Below are 17,617 nucleotides of genomic sequence, written 5' to 3'. Positions count from 1 at the left end.
GGTCAGGCGGGAATCGACTATTTTTCGCGGGAAACCGATTACTTTTCGCGGGAAATTTCTGTTCTTAATTTATTACTTGCAACAATCTATTATAACGCTACATAAAATAATTTATACGTTTCTATAACTTTCTTCGATGGATAACTACGTTTCAATGTCCTCGTTACTTTCTGGTGGTTTAATTAATTTGCTAAGGATTAAAAATCAGGTTGACCTGTGGTCGTAGATCAAAAATAACCATAGTACAGCTAAATTTATCGTAATAAATAATTCTTTTCACACGAATCACGAATGTATTCAACGTTTGTTTGTTATAATATCGTGAAATGAATTATTTGTGCAGTTCTGTGCATTTTCTGTGCAGTTCAACCTAATTTACTTAAATTTACATTGCGAGACAGTATACTGTAACAAGTAGTAACAAGCAAACGTTGAATAAATTCCTAATTCGTATTAAAAAAATTATTTAACACAATAATTTCAGCTTTATTATGATTATTCTTGATAAAGGACCACAGGTCAACTTGATTTTTAATCGTTATAATCTTTAAATTCAGTGTGAATAGAGAAAATGTGTAATATAATTCATTTCACGATATTATAACAAACAAACGTTGAATACATTTATTTCATGGTATTGTAACAAGCAAACGTTGAATACATTTTTCATTCGTGTAAGAAGAATTATTTAACACGATAAATTTAGCTGTACTATGGTTATTTTTAATCTACGACCACAGGTCAACCTGATTTTTAATCCCTACGAAATTAATTTAACCACGAGTAAGTAACGAGAACGCTAAAACCTATGTTTCCATTGAAGAATATTGTAAAAACGTATAAATTGTTATATGCAATGTTATAACAAATTGTCGGAAGTATAAATTTTTAATAAAATTGTGAAAATTGATAAATTATACCGTGTTACGATATCGGAAATCTCCCGCGAAAATCTCCCGCGAAAATTTCCCGCCTGACCTAACCGACGATTTTGCTAATGACTTTGGGGAGAGGGTACCGCAGGTATATAAGGACCCGCCGATGTCCCGCGAAATCATTTACCCTTTATACTGGGCCCTAGACACTTCGCGGCGTATTTTGACCTGAAGGTTCTGAGATGTGAATAGAGTGGTCGGGGGCTACTAGCTAGTCTATGTCCACCCTGTACACACTCAGCCTTCTTGTAACACTTGTATACATTAGAATCAATTAGAATTTCTATTACTAATTATTAAACAAATTTTAACAATTACCGGCACTCGCTAGGCACGTAATATCAGACTTTAAATACTCGACTTCGAACTTCGGTTTAGTCATAATTCTATTAATGTTATAATAACGTATAATTTATTAATTTTCACAATTTTATTATTAATTTATACTTCCAAAAATTTGTTAAAACATTACATATTATTATTTATACATTTTTGCAAGTTTCTTTGACAAATAAGTACGTTTCAACGATCTTATTACTTTCTCGTTGTGAAATCAAGTTCGGAGGATTAAAAATCAGGTTGACCCTTGGTCGTAAATTTAAAATAGCCATAGTGAAGGTGAAATTATTATTTTAAATAAATGTTTCTATACGAATTAAGAATCTATTCAACGTTTGTTTGTTGCAATACCGTGAAATAAATTGTATTATATATTTTCTCAGTTTAGACTGAATTTAAAGTTCGTAAGGATTAGAAATCAGGTTGACCTGTGGTCGTAGATTAAAAATAGCCATAGTGAAGGTAAAATTATTACGTTAAATAATTGTTTTTATACGAATTAAATATTGATTCAACGTTTATTTGTTGCAATACCGTGAAATAAATTGTATTATATATTTTTTCTGTTTACACTAAATTTAAAGTTCTGTTTACATGTTATAACAATTAGAATGTTGACGTTTTGCCGTTTCACGGTTTTTCCTCTGTTAATTATGTGTTTATAAATCATTTCAAACTAAAGCAGCACCATGCCCACCCTTAATTAAACCGTCTCAGTAGTTTACCGTAATTAATAATCTATTTTCGGAATTTATACGAGAATTTTTGAATTTTAGTAAATACTAGAGTCAGTGCATCGCGTATTGAAATAATAGCTTCATCCCTAGTTCGTTTATTATTGAATATTTTTACGCGTTTAACTTATGCTTCTCCCCAATTCTCGTCGCGTATTTTATTCAAATTTTCTTATATTCTAGAATCGAGAAAGATACGAATTCGCGTTTTTTCTTTTGATTCTTTCAATTTTTCAATTACATTACGAATTATTGCAATAATTTCCATCGTTACATTTAATTCTGATCGTTTAGCAGCTTTTCTGCTGCTATCGACCCTACATTTTACTGACACTTGTGGAATCGACCCTACATTTTTTTTTTTGTACGTGGAGGTAGGCCGACTCTATGTGATAAACAATTGGCAACCAAATGGTGGCTCGCTAAAGCGATATATTATGAAATTAAATTAATCACTCCATAAGTTTTAACGTTAGATTGTTTCCTCGATATGGCCATGGTGGTTATCAGTGACTGGAGTGCCTCAAATGTTTAGAATAATTAAAATAAAATAAATGTTGTCAACTAAAAATTTTGAACGTCATAGCTAGCTAGACATTATTTTCAATTGAAAAAAAAAAATTATAAAGCATAATACTATAATCCTATGCTTAAAATGTATTTTCTTGTACTGCGAGCGAGATAATCCATCTATCCTGTCACTTGTAGAATCCAAACTTACTGACTCTTGTACAGAATTTACTGTATTCTAAAATCTCATTTTCTATTATTTTATTTTCTATTATCTTCTATACTCCAAAATCTCATTATCTATTATTTTCTATTTTCTGAAATCTCATTTTTTATTATTTTCTATTTTCCATAATCTTACATTCTGCTATATCGAGGAAAAGATGAAATATAAAAAATAATCGAAACGCTCACAATTTGTATACACATCGTGTTAAAAACTTTAATTTGCTTCAATATAGAGATTAAGTACCTTTCTGTGATTACATATCTTTTATAATTGAAAAAATACATCGAGATATTCAAGCGATACCGGAAATTAATTTATCAACTAACATATTACACAATGGGTTATTTCACAGAAGATTCTAAGAAAGATAAAGCTTGATAAAAGTTACAAATTTCTTTATAGATAAGTAACAATAAAAAATATTCTTTTAATAGCATCGGTGTAGTAACATTTATACAGAATTATTACGTGAAATTTCCTATTAATGTCCTTTACAAATGAGAAATCAAGCGACGTTAGAATTTTATGTTTGCTTAATCGCTACAAACTCGTTAACTACATATATCGCATTTCGTGTAGATTGTACATTTTGAAAATAACAATTCTCCCCTGTGCAAAGCGATCTATTCAATTCTGCAAGTCAATTTTTCGATCAATTCTAGATATCTAAATAGCCGATTAAATTTGCCGCGGATAAAAACAATAACGTTATTCGTGATGTTGCACATCACACGTGTTAATTCGATAAGAAAATTCATTCAATAAATACAAAGATGAAATAAAATTTATTTAACAAATAAAAATATACTGGAATGCTTCAGCTACAACAAAATATAACGAGCTTCTTACTGGCTTTAACCAGGAACATAAAATAAAATGCACATACAAAATATCTATCATTCAAGGTCTGTCCAATCGTATATCGAGCCAAACTTTGTGTATACTTTCCGTACCATATGGATTAAAAGAAGAAAATTAAAATTATCATTAATTTTCATGAAAGTTAGGATATTTTAAATCAGCGACGAATTTTTCTTCTTGCAAAGAAGTTGCATTGATTCCTACATTCGCGAGTCAAAGGAATTTTTAAGGAAACCAAAACACTAATCGCACATATCCAGTTTAGGTGTAAATGTATCACTTCTCAACATAAATAATTCAAAGTGCAATTGGTTGTATCTACCGCAGTCTATTAAAGGGATTATTTTCGGTTAAAATTGTAAACATGCTTAAACAATGAAACTGTGAATATGAAATGCATTGAAAAATGTAATACTATAAAATCTATCACTACAACAGAGAAGAAATTCGCGTGAAGAATTGCAGCTGTAAACAATACTGAGTTAAATAATATCGTTTTCTTAGCAGCCTATGAAACAATTAAATTAAACAACATTTGATTGGTAATTTTCTATTATCTTACATTGGGAGACTATTTTACAATAAAACAGAAATGAAATGCATAGAAGATGATTATGTTTAGGAAACTTATTGTGAAAGTAAATTACGTTCAATATTTTTGAAAATTAGTTTAGAAGAATTGTTAAAATACAGAAATCGTACGTTTTTTCTTTCAATAGGAAATTATGGTAAAAATTTGAATAATTTCACAGAATACTGGCACAAAATGATCCTACTAAGATTCAAAGCATTTCATCTTCCTGTACACCACTCTTAACAGTTCCAAATAAACCGTTAAACAGAGGAGAAAGAATTTTTCTACGATGAAACTTTGTGTAAAATAACATTTAATATTAATTATTACTATCAGGACAAATATTAGAATCACAAACACCAAAATTATTACTCTCGATTAAAATAGTTTCCCTATGAATAGGATATTACACAACAGTTATACGTAAGTGTTTAGACTTTATGGCACGGAATTGTTACAGCAAAGTTCTGATTAATCACAATCAATGGCAACACAAAAAGCAAATGCATACTTGCAAGTACACTCTCGATAGATATACGCATATTTCTTGAAATTAAAACGATACGTATCCATACTTCTCGAGAGATTTTCGATTTAGATAGAATAAAATGGTAAAAAAAAAAAAAAAGAACAGTACGATGCGACTACGCGTTCAAGAGGTCATCGTCGCTATCCGTTTGATACTGCGTGGGGTCAACGTCGAGCAGAAGACGAGCTTCCTCGGTGGTGTCAACCTAGAGTGAACAAATAAAAAACGTAAATTATAATTTAATAGAAATTATCAATTGCTCGGTTAATCTATACATCTTTTATTTTAAGTCAGCACAGATTTAACGTGGCATATCATTTTTAGTTTTGTGATTCGACGTTTGTGAATTCGTGCATTCTTCGTTTTAATTGCTATTTTAGAAGTTACGATGACTTAGATGCAAAGATTTGTTCGATTAAAATTTCAATATTCGATAAGAATCCTTTTATTTTAGAAAAAATTACCATAGTCTACTAAATTTAGTAAGTATATTTTGGAATTTATTTAAATAGGCTGATATTCATAGTAGAATTTATTTAGAGACTGCAATATGGATAAACATTTGTTATATGTAATTTAATATTAGTTTAAAAAAAAACTTAAAATCTTCTCATTTACATAGTAACTTCAACAGATTATAATACAGATATAAAAATTTAACTTATTAATCTTCATATTTGAAAACTAACGAATAACTGTACCTTCATAAAAGGGCACATATTTATAAATAAATTTAGCTCGAGGTAATTCTTACTAAAATAACAAACCAATTTTTCTGAATTTGACGTTGAAAAATTTTTGCGAAAGATTAACTTAACAAAATAAATCTGTATTTGCAAATATTTTCAAACAGCTCGTAATAAAGTTGCTAAACGATACAAATCGGTGTGTTTCAACGCGCGAATAATTAAACAGCACTTAACACCTAACGGACGGGTCACGTAAATTTACGTTTTTGCTTGAATCTTTATTACGCTTCTCTTAAAAAATGCCCGGAAACCGAGAAAGACGGAGAAAAAACAACCCGTCTGTTAAGTGTTAAGAGACACGAAGCTCGTATCATACCCTGCAGTACTGCACGCGACCGCTGCCTCTTCTCGAGGAAAAAGGATTGAAACAAGAGCGCAAGCATGCTCTTTTATCAGGATCTCGGAAATAAAGCAACGCTGCTACCAAAGCGATAACAGTCAGCACGATGCCTGCCACCGTACCAGCTGAAATAAACGAACAATCAATAATCATTTTATTCCACAAGTTCCGTAAATATTACGCGACTCGTGAGACATTTAAAAACAAGATGGCGATACAGTAAATCTTCCTTTATCCGTTTAACACAACGCGCTGTTAAATTCTTGTTTTTTTGCTCAGGTCGAGCAATAAAACGACAGGAAAATTTGAAAATACACTAAGAAACGGAGAAAAATATGATTATCCTGGGAAAGATAATTAATAATTTCATTTTGGTTAGGTTAGGTCATCCCGTAAGCGAAAAATATTTGAATGAAAATTAAAGGAAATTTTATAGCGACGATACAATAGTTTTGCCAAAAAAAAAACAAAAAGGAAGAGTTTTTTTCTTATCAAATTTAAGGATTTGTTAGAAATTTGATCTAAATTATAAAATTCGACAGGAACTTATGGGATGACCTGAAAATATAGAAGAAGAATTGATAAAATTATGATTATGCAAAATGAAAAATTGGAAAAATATGTTCGAGGGCATTATAGAGTATTAATAAAAATGATGGAATTCTAACGAAATAGCTGGCTCTATAGAAAATTATCTGAACGCTGTATGATCGATACAGGTTACGATTCCTCAGCTCCTTTTAATCCCAAAAACTGGTGGCAGTCGAATTAATTGATTAGTCCCTGGTACTATAATAATAATCTCAATCAAGATAGGCGACTTTTCGAAGCTCCTGTCGCAACTTAAATATATACCCGAATTCTTTTCTTGGTGATTGATAAAACAAATTATAATCGAGATTGCGTACTTTAAACGTTACTTTATCAGCAATTACTCAGCTGTTTGTTCTCATTACGAAAATTACGCACACAGTCGTGAGTATTTTACTGCTCCTATCTTTCTTTTTAACACCTTCAATGCCGGACCAATCATAACTTGTCTATTACAACACATCGCAATATGCATAATTAATATGTCAACAGTTAGAAATAAAACTATTTAAATACGCTGTATAATGCATTAGACGAAAATTTGACAAATGTGGAATCTCGATAACTCGAAAACCTCTGTAAGACGAAAATTTTCTTCGTTTCCTTTCCACTCCGCTGTAAGAATCTCTACAAATCTCTCTCTCGAAAGATCGAAGAAATAAATTAAAGCACAGTTCTGTCGTTTCTCATTCTATCGAAAATAAATTCTGAACGCAAGCGGAAAACGTTAACATCGGCTGATAAAACGAACGTAATTGAAACAGTAAAAACTAGATGAAGAAAGAAAAAAAAAGGGTACTATAATACCAACGACCTCTCTTATTCGATAACTCGAGGTTATCCAGATTCCACTGTATTACCATTTATTCAAATGAAATGCTTTCACTCATCTTGACATCATATGTTACCAATGACCCTCGTGGCATTCAACGTGTTAGCACCCGTTGGTAACCCAACGTGGCAACGTACAAATTATACTTACTATGACTAGCAGAGAAGTCTTGCACGCCTTTGGGTGCGTTTGAAGGATAGGTAGACTGCTGAGAGCTCGATTGGCAGACGCAAGTGATGTTTGTGTGCCATTCGAATTCTACGCTGCACTGCGACTCCTGTGTTTAAACAAACGAGAGAACGACATCGATAAATAGAGTGCTTGCCAAAAAATGAAAACTGCAACACTTGGAAATTAGGAAAAAATCACATTTTTTAACCAAATTTTAATTATTTTTGCCTTCCAATATCTCGGACAATATACAGTTATTCCCGTTAGTATTGTGGCACACTTTAGAACAGTATAACTTTTTTAAAATTGGACCAAACGACTTGAATTTTTTTGAGAAGTCAGAAGAATCAGTTTACAATATTTATCATTAGTGTGCAATAAATTGTGAAAAAATTGGAATTCGTGGGAATCGCGAAGAAAAATGTAAAGGTCACTTTGTGACTGCAGTGGAAATTTAAAACATACGTTTCAAAGATTTATGTCAGTTATATTATACATGCTGAAAAGTTAAACGAAATCAATTCGACGGTTCGTTTCAAGATATTGCAATTTTCTTTTTTTAGCGAGCAGTGAATGTAACGAAATAGATCAACGAATATTTAGCATCGTTAAAACAGAGAATATTGTTATCGGTAGAGAATATTAATGAACACCTGTTCTTATACTTTGCAGCAATATTATTTTGTGGGGATTCACTTCTTCATTGGGCAATCTATCGTAGCGTATCTATTCGCAACGATGTCTCTCAACGAATACGCTCAATTATTTTATCACGTTTAATTTTTTTTTTTTAAACATACTCTTCTATTACGTTCAACCTCAATAAAGCAGAATCTTTAATTAAACTTAACCTCAATAAAGCGTAATCTTTTATTACGTTTAATCTCTAAATCGTAAAATCTCCTGATCCTCTATTACGTTTAATTTTTTCATTAGCACACTTCTGGTATTTAAAAATACGTATAAATAAATCTAGACGAACGTCTTGAAGGGATATGCGCATGTTACTTAATCTCGTAGTAAAAGTCGCTCTCTAGAATTACATGTAAATCGAGTGTAATATACGAAACAGATTAAAGTTCGTCCTTACATTGTATATATTCTTATAATATTTTTTTCGATAAAATCTACGTTACCGTACGGTCACTACACTTATCTACAAGTGTCCAGCGATAAATTTGTAATTTACATTTTCGCCGATACATGACGAATCCAACGAAAATGATATCCGTGTGTGTTTTTGTGTATAGCTTACGACAGTGATAATCTGTATCGTTTAATTGTGCTGAAGTATAGCTTAAGTATTGATAATTAATAGTATTCTTTCTTTGTTTCGTACCGATGAACTGTATTCGGGAAATAAATGTACATAAATGAATAATACTCGTTTTTTATATTTTTCATTTCGATTTTGAATTTTTGCTTAAAATTTTGCGATAACGCAAAATTTTTCTATTCGTAACTTTATTTTCGTCCCTTGCAACGATTTATCTTGCGTCGCGACTTTTTCTATGGTAAATATAGTTAGGTTAGGATAACTATATTCTCTAATTGCTATTATTAAATTTGATACAAGAATATTAGAAAAAATACGCAAATCTTAAAGTCTTTCTGAAGTGTTTCTTCTTTTTTGTATTCTGTTTGCTATTTTTATTTCTTCGCAGAAATTAAAATTATCATTTAGTCCGTTTTATTTGATGAAAATTTTTGAAAAGCTACAACGCCTTAGTAATGACAAGTTAATTGATCTTCGTCGACCACATTAAACTTCTACAAATGGTTGCACTAAAGGGATTAAGGGTTTTCAGAAATTCACCATTGAAACGTGAAAATAATGTAGGTTGTAGCTGAGAGATAAGTAGATAATGGTAATGATCCAATAATAAGAAATTCTTGTCCCGTTATTTTTACTTAGAAATGTTAGCTATTAAGGTAATACTAACATTCTCTTGAACCCATAAGTGCAAGGTAGAAAAATAATTTTCGAATATCACAAAATTTCTGTATACTCAATTGCAGCTGATTTTGAATGAAAATGTTCTTTCCGATTCATCTGGACACACAATTGTCACTTAGTATTTTGTTTTTTATTCAAATTTACACGAATAAAAGAAAATGAGATTGAAAATAAAATTTATAATAAAATTTGTCAATCAAATTTGTGAAATCAAAGTCATTAAAGGTAAAAAAAAAGAAAGGTGTATTCCAACACTGTTCATTATGGAATCCCTGAAATTTGTAAGAATGCTCCAAGTATAATATTGTGACAGAATGTTTCTGAATCAACGTATTTCCGTAATTAAGGGTTATCGTCTAACCGTAAGCACGGGGAAAATTCCCCAATTTTTACCATCAGACGAATTCCCAGGTATGAAAGACATAAATTAGGACACGAGTACTCTCGCACATCGGGATTTCCAAGCGCAAAGGGAAATCCTGCGTATTACAGGTTCTGAAGAAAACAAAGATTCGAACCTGTTTCACGAGATGCCAATGTTCGGTTCGTGGCATTTCAAAGTAAAGCTAGTACATATGTACACTGATTGACCACTGACGGAATCACTGTTGAAGAACGAAGAACCGAACGAAAATGCAGGCAAAATCGTGAAACGACCGAAAGATGATTTTGAAAATTCTAAAATAATCTAATTTGAGGTCGCATCAATATCTTAGTTATTAGCGACCATAATTGGCCGTTATTCTACTATATACCTCACAATAAAGGTTTATTCTATGGATAAGTTGGACTGCATTCTTGAAATTTTCTTCTGTTTCAAATATTTCTTTAGTGTTATCAAATTTTGTTAAATTTTATTGGCAGGGTTCACAGTATAGTAGGTTTGTTTTATTTAGAATGCAGTTATGTGCAACCTCAGTATGCCTGATTATTCATTTCAAGTCTGTTAATTAGTACTTCTTCTTTTTTTACTGAATTTCACTGTAGCATGGTTTGTATAGAAGTCGTCGATAATTATTTATACTTTATTTTATCATAAACGGTAAATAAACGAATATCGATATTACTGAATATTAATAATATGGATTAGTTTAATATTAATAATTGAAACTGTTGTAAAATAAAAAATTGTCATACTACTTTCATTGCAAGAAAGTACACTTAGCCCTCACCGGTACAAAATTAATCACAAACAAGGATAAAATTATCAAAAAATATTCTATCCAGAATCTAACGAATGGCACACAGGAGTAATATTTAAAAGCCACTTCTCTAGTTGCTATGTAAAAGAAAAGAGAAGAAAAGCCTCCGAGTGGTTGTACCTTGGGGCACGTGGCAAGAGCCAGTGAAAGAAACGGAAACGGAAATAGTAATGCAGCACCGAGGTAAGCACACATCTGCTTACCCTTATGAAATCATCTTGTGAGATTTTTTTCAAGGGGCGCGCCACACTAAATAGGGAATACTTTTCATGGTAAAGAGCCACCGTGGAAAGTCCCCGACCCGTGCACGGAAGTATATTATTCTAGGCCATGTGGCGGCCAGAACTTTTCAGGATTAAAAATGTCCTGGTCACATCTGGGCACTTGAGTACTCCTGTGTCTATATACGCCTTCGAATCGGTGCTCCGGAAGGGAAAAAGAGTGAAAACCTTCCCTCCGATGCCCTATCGCGTTTTTATTGTACACCTCATCTTGCCCAGGCGAACTATAGTCGCGCTTTATGCGGGGTAAGTCGCGCAATTCGAGTGTATTTAAAGGGAGAAAAAGGCACTCTAGAGGAAAGAATTCAATGAACGATGTAAGAAGGTGTAGTTTTCTTTGGTCTGGTTCTTTTTTTAAAAACAACAACGTGAAATTCTGTTGTACTTTTATTTTCTAGTCTAGAGAATCAAAATTGGGGATTTGCTTGCGATATGTACGGTGATTATTTTGTTCGAAGTAACGTTGCAAATTAGAATAGGTATATAAGACGGGGAGAAGTTTGCATTGGTGACGTCACTGAAAGATTAGCGCGCGAAAATTTGAACTAAAAAAAGGCAGCGTGTAAATATTTTAGCGCAAATTTGTAAAGAGAAAGTATATAAATATTTTAGATGAGAGTGAAACGCGTAGAAATATGAAAGTAAATGATATTATAGCAATTTTTATGCACCTTGAATAATGTATAAAATACGTAAATAGTGTTACCAGACGAAAATTTGAAACATTGAAGTTACCGACGTGGAAATAACGAAGGATATAATTTCAAAAAGATATTAAAAATATAAAGGTTAAATATTGTGTGTACAATTGCGCAATACATATTAGCCAGGTGTAAAGTCTGAAAGTTATGCAATTTATAATATATAGGTATTACTCGCAATTATTAAGATCAATGGAAATTGAAAATTAAGCTACATAAGATAAAAAAGTGTTATATTCTCTACAAATCCTTTAACAGATACAATCACTTAGACTTACCGATAAAAATTGTCTGAAGCTCAGACTATTTACGTTTTCTAAATTCTTGGTCTTATTAATGAAGCAGATATCATGTACAAGTGGATAGATATTGTAACTATCAAAGTTCTTCAGAGATTGCGCAAACTTTTCCTACGGTTCAATATTAAACTCGACAAATCGATCGTTAATTTTCGTAATTTCATTGTTTAACAATATATCGTATCTATCTTTACTTCGAACGATTTTAAAATAAATGAGAAAAAAAAAAAGAAAAATTGAGGGAATAGAATATCGTTGAATTTTCTCTTGACTTCTGCAATAATAAAAGTCGAAGGTTTTTAAGAACCTTGTTCTACGTAAAGAGGAAGAGGCTGATATAACTTTTCTCCGTAAATATTTATAGAAGAAAAAGGGGACACGTGTTCGGTGAAGTATCAGAAAGCCCTTCGAAGAAAGTCGGGCTTCCGTTTCAAGGGACAGAAAAGAAACACTCGTTGCCAAGCCTCTTCAAAATGTTACATTATCTTCCTACATTTATTTAGATTTTTATTTATATATAGATAACGTTCAAAAAGCTATCTTAACATTTTTTTCTTTTTTAGGTTAGAAAAATTAATTTTGAAATTTCAGTTTTACATGAAATTAAGAAATGAATAAGTTATTTTTTGAATTGATGTATCCTAAACTTTTAAATTCGTAAGAATATCTACTTATATATCTTATGTCATTCAACGTGATATCTTGTGACAAAATGAAAAGATTAGTCAAGATTAGTCAAGATATGTCAGATTGGTTAAAGTGAAGTTAAGAAATTTTAATAATTCTTTTTATGATATTTATAATCAAAATTATATATACCTGTAAATAGTGAAAATCTTTCATTGGTAAGTGATTTTCCTTATTTTTCATTAGATTTTTTTTTTAACTCTTCTACAATTTTCAAAAAGAAAAGGTAATTGTTACGGTACAATATGCTAAAAAAAAAAAATGTCGAAACTTTAGGATAATGACGACACATCTTTTAAATTGTGTCACTTTATTGACTAACTGTATTTAGTGTAATCTCTTGGTAATTCCATGTTTTTTTTCAACTATAGATTTACTCGTGTTTACTCCTAATCACTTTCACGCATGTTTTCGTGAATCGTTTCCATATTTCACAAGATTTCTGGTTTCTTCCCCTAAACAGTGATTATGTATTCGTTAAATCATTCTGTATATAAACAAATAACACGCGTGTCCGATACGATTTTGAATTTATGAGTTCATACGTGACGTAAATTGTGATATGAATGAAACGTAAAGGGGCGTTCAAATGATCGTTACACTTTGTCGATATTTCAGTATTTATTGTACGTGTAAAGGAACGCTCAAACGAACAATATATATTAGTTAGTGTTGAGAACCCTGAAATACTGACAATATATTATGCATTTATCATCTGAACGCCCATTTACTCACTCTTTAGTGCAGTAGGTTAATACGGAATTGTATACATATTTCCAATCAAATTAACATAAATTTTAACTACTGTTTTCAATGACAAAAAATAATATATATATAAAATTAAAATAAAAAATAATAGAAACACTTCATATACATTACTTGCTTTCTCATATAAAATTCATACTATTCGTAACCATGTAATTTTTGCAGAGTCGTCCATTGTAGAAATTGAAAATTCAGCTTTATTCTTTTAAACAAAATATACAATTTCATTATTCATGGATGATATTCACGACGTGTTAAACAAGATATATGAAGTGTACGTTTGAACAACAATTTATCAGATATTTTTATGAATATCTAACCCTATAAATACACACACTTCCCCCACCCTTTTCCACGTGTCTAACTCTACCCTCACTCCCCAAGTCTAAAGTGCCATTAATATTCATAAAAATATTAGATAAGCAACAATATGAAAAATATTTTGCATTTTAAATAACTGCAAGTATACGCTTGAACAGGACATACTATATTAATACATGAATATTCTACACTAATAATTAAATTGACAGTAATAATTCTAACAAGTCTTCGATAAGAAAAATCGTTTAATGAAAATTCCCAATAAATATAAATACGTTGTTCATTTCATAATTGATACAAAATCGACAAACAAATATAATTATTACGTTTGAATAGACCCTACGAAATTTCCTGGTTTTCATGAAATTCCACAGGGCCTTCCCCCCTCTATTTCCATCGCTAGCATGCATTTATCGGGCCGTTCGCCCCACTACCAACGATTCACTCATTGGATGTGGATCACGTGGTCTTGTTCCGTCATTGCGTGTCGGACTCGTAGCGTAGTACCGTGCGTGGGGAATCGACAGTTCGTGTCAAACCGTGTAGGTAGGTGTTTCGTCTACATGAATCTCAATCTGGCTTGATGCGTCGAAATTTTTCCTCCGCTGTTCGGTGACATTGCGTTTGAATTCATAATCAAATCTACAACGAATCCGACGACCGAACAAAAACGCGCGGCGGTGGAAGTATGCGCAGTGTGTTCACGTGATTGAACGACGAATATCTTGCTCGACACCGAAGAAAACAAAACAAACAGTGACAACGAATGATCGCAACGAGTAATCGCCTACGTTGAATCTGGTAAGTGAAATCTTTGGTTTCGAATAACCTACGAGCACATTATATTCTGTAGACGGCTTGTGTTCGTATTTAGTAAGTGTCGTGTTACCGAAATCGATTTGCGCATATTGATTGTAATGTCAACGACCGTGTATCCTCGTGCTTTTACTTGAATTGTAGAAATAACATAATAATTTCGCGTATAAAGTGAGAGTACGCGAATAGTACAGTGGAAGAATCCTTTATTGTTGTTGTATACGTTGCCAGTATAGAGAAGGAGAATCTTTCGTTATTCAATGTTTGTAATATTTATGTGTAAACGATTGTTGTGGTAACGTTGTTCGATCACATTGAGTCGACATTTATTTTTATTCTTAAAATTAGTCTGACGCGCTATTAAAGTTTGTTTCCTATGATGTGTTTTCCGAGAACCGGGTAACCTTTCTCTTGTGATGCTTGTCGCTAGTTTCTCCTTCGCGTCGATTTATCGATCGAAATTTATGCGAATTTTCCGCAGTTTCACTATGTACGGCGAAACCGATGATAAATAAAGAATTTACGACTTGATCACATGTTGCTCGAAACTAATTTTTATTTACGTTTGGTAAACAAACATATGAAAACTTGATATTCAGATATTCAATAAAGAATGTACATCATCCAAAGACACAATGATGTTTATACATATTGATAGTTTGCAATATAAACTGAAACTAAAGATTTCAGACTAATTAAAAATTGTTTAAAAGAAAAGGAAACAGAAAATAGTTACTTTAGTCGTGGGAATTTATTAATATTTTAATCGACACGAAATTAGCACGAGGTTAGGTTAGGTAATAGTTAGAAACTTTGCATTCTAATTATTTCGTATATTTAGCAGTAGTCTTTTTCAAACTAATGTAAGTTAATTTAATTTTAATTAACCTGTAATATTAATACTTGTTAAAAGTAAAAGCTAAAATTACCGTTGTACTTTATCAAGTGTCAACAACACTTGCGTTATAATTGTTCTAGTAATTAAAAAATAATTCACTTAAATATTCACGAATATAATAAAATATGACAATGCATTTTACAATTTACATTTTTCCTTCTGCAAATGCAAAATTTTCTCTGAAACATTATGATTCTTTAACGGGAACTTATCAACCGTAACTTTTCCAAGGAATTCATTTCTTACATCGAAGCTATAATTACAATTGCGATGTATCGACTGTATGGTCTGTTGAAGTACAAAGATAGAAATAATATCCTTTCAATTAGCAAGGAAAAAAAGATTTTGTAATGTTGTTATATTGGCGTTTTCAAATGGTGGTGCAGGTATAATTCTTAGAACCAATTTAAAAGTTGATAGCAACAGTGCATATATGATGTACGATACCGAGTATCATTTTCGATGTATGTATAGCATTCGTAATTATTACATTTTTTTTCTTTAACATTACTTGCTAAAAACCGGAATTCGCGTTTAGACTTCCTACGAACAATTATTTGCATGATTACGCAGGTTACATGTTGCAGAATTTACCTTCGGTAGGTACTTACTGGAATATTTATTAAACACACGAAATGCAATTTTTAACGTCTCTAAACCATTGATTTTATATATCGAATGGAATACAATATGATATAGATGTTTCAAGATTACTCGTATTTACGCATTGTACAATTTATATTATGTATTATTATTTTTAATAATCTTAGTAGTTTTACTGGTACGTTCATTATTAAACTTCAAATGAAGTACAACAAAGCGTACGTAGACATAAATTAATGGACAGTGTACAATTAACACCAATTACCGAGGTCAGAAGTGTTTAAAATGTTCCAGAGAAGTAAACTTTGCAAGAAGCAGTGAAAGAAGGAAAAAGGTCCGAAGGAATAAGCGTTACATAACCTATATAACGAAAACAAGTGTTCTCGAAAATTTAGTTTCTTGCAAATATTACAGAAATTGTTATCGCATATATTAAAGTTTATAGGATGGTGTAACGGTAAATATTTGTTGTCAGAGGTGATTATGGTATATTTAAATATCTATCTTTATTACTACTATTGCTATCAATCATATGACGATAGGATTTTTTGCATATTTAGAAAGAACACCTGGTTTTGCATAAAACTGAATATTAATATGAATTTTCAGAAACAAATATAACGAGAATCGCGTAAAACTCTTTCTATTTAAAAGTAAAAATAAAACTAGACAGATATTTAATTAAAAACCAAGCCTGGTTTTATTATTTCATTATTACTTTTCCAAGTGTGCATAGCGTGTTTAAATGAACTCAAAGCATGAGAATAATCAGCAAAATCGCAATTTTATCTCGGTGAAAAATTGTAACCTTTATTGACCCTATTTGTATACTAGTAACTTGAATAGCAGAAACGCGAGAAATATTTCATTTTTGTATATCGTGTTCGAACGATGGAAAATAAATTACATAAAGCATTCTATACAGCATGATTAGCTGAATCGCCTAAATAAAAATATAATTATCGCTGATCATTATCGAGTTGCTTTATTTACTTTGTAAAATTAAATAGTAGATTATTATAATCGAAACAGTTACAGTACTGTTCAAACTGGATACGAAAATCTTGATTATCAGAATTTCGCTGATAGGGTATAGTACTCTTACAATCATAATCAATATTTCTACTTGAAGACATACGGTTTTAAGTATGAATCCATTATTTATAATCCCAGCGGTTCCTTTATGACAAGTATATAATCATTCTGCGATATTTAGTAATTAAAATAAGGCAAATGAATCGGTTCAGATTGAAATTTCAATTAAAAAAAATTCTCGAATCAGTATATGTACTCGTGAGGAGAATATTTTATTTCATTTTATTTATTTATTTTCACGTTATTTATTGTATTTGTGAATAAATTTTAGTTGAAAGATATTTCATTCCGTATCACCAGCAAAATTAATCTTATTGCGCACATACATATGCGACGTTTGAAAACAAAGATCAGTGCAGCTCGCGATAGCAAACCGTTCTAAATGTTGCTGTTTTGAAGAATTAAGAGCGATTGCCATAAAATTCGTAATTTTTCATTTCAATGGAATAATAATCAAATATTCTCATTTATTATACAATACTATTTCAAATGCATGTTATATCGAAAATTTCAATAATTTAAATTATATGAGAAATAAAAGTTTCACAAAAAAATCTAGTAATTAAAATGTAGTAAAATAGAAAATTACACAAAAATG

At 31.2% G+C, this 17,617-nt stretch overlaps 1 protein-coding gene across 1 annotated transcript in view; it reads right to left on the bottom strand.

The window, feature by feature from the left end:
- Nucleotides 1-4,826: 4,826 nt before the first annotated feature.
- LOC108577602 (cation-independent mannose-6-phosphate receptor) overlaps nt 4,827-17,617 on the bottom strand; it is a 32,190-nt gene continuing 19,399 nt past the window's right edge. The window contains 3 exon segments of the mRNA XM_017940785.1: nt 4,827-4,916; nt 5,777-5,925; nt 7,374-7,500. Of these exon segments, the coding sequence (XP_017796274.1) occupies nt 4,827-4,916; nt 5,777-5,925; nt 7,374-7,500 (366 nt within the window).

Source organism: Habropoda laboriosa, unplaced genomic scaffold (assembly GCF_001263275.1).
Source record: "Habropoda laboriosa isolate 0110345459 unplaced genomic scaffold, ASM126327v1 scaffold578, whole genome shotgun sequence".
Classification (NCBI taxonomy): domain Eukaryota; kingdom Metazoa; phylum Arthropoda; class Insecta; order Hymenoptera; family Apidae; genus Habropoda; species Habropoda laboriosa.
The sequence above is the reverse complement of the archived record's forward strand: the minus strand, read 5'-3'. Positions and strand labels throughout refer to the sequence as shown.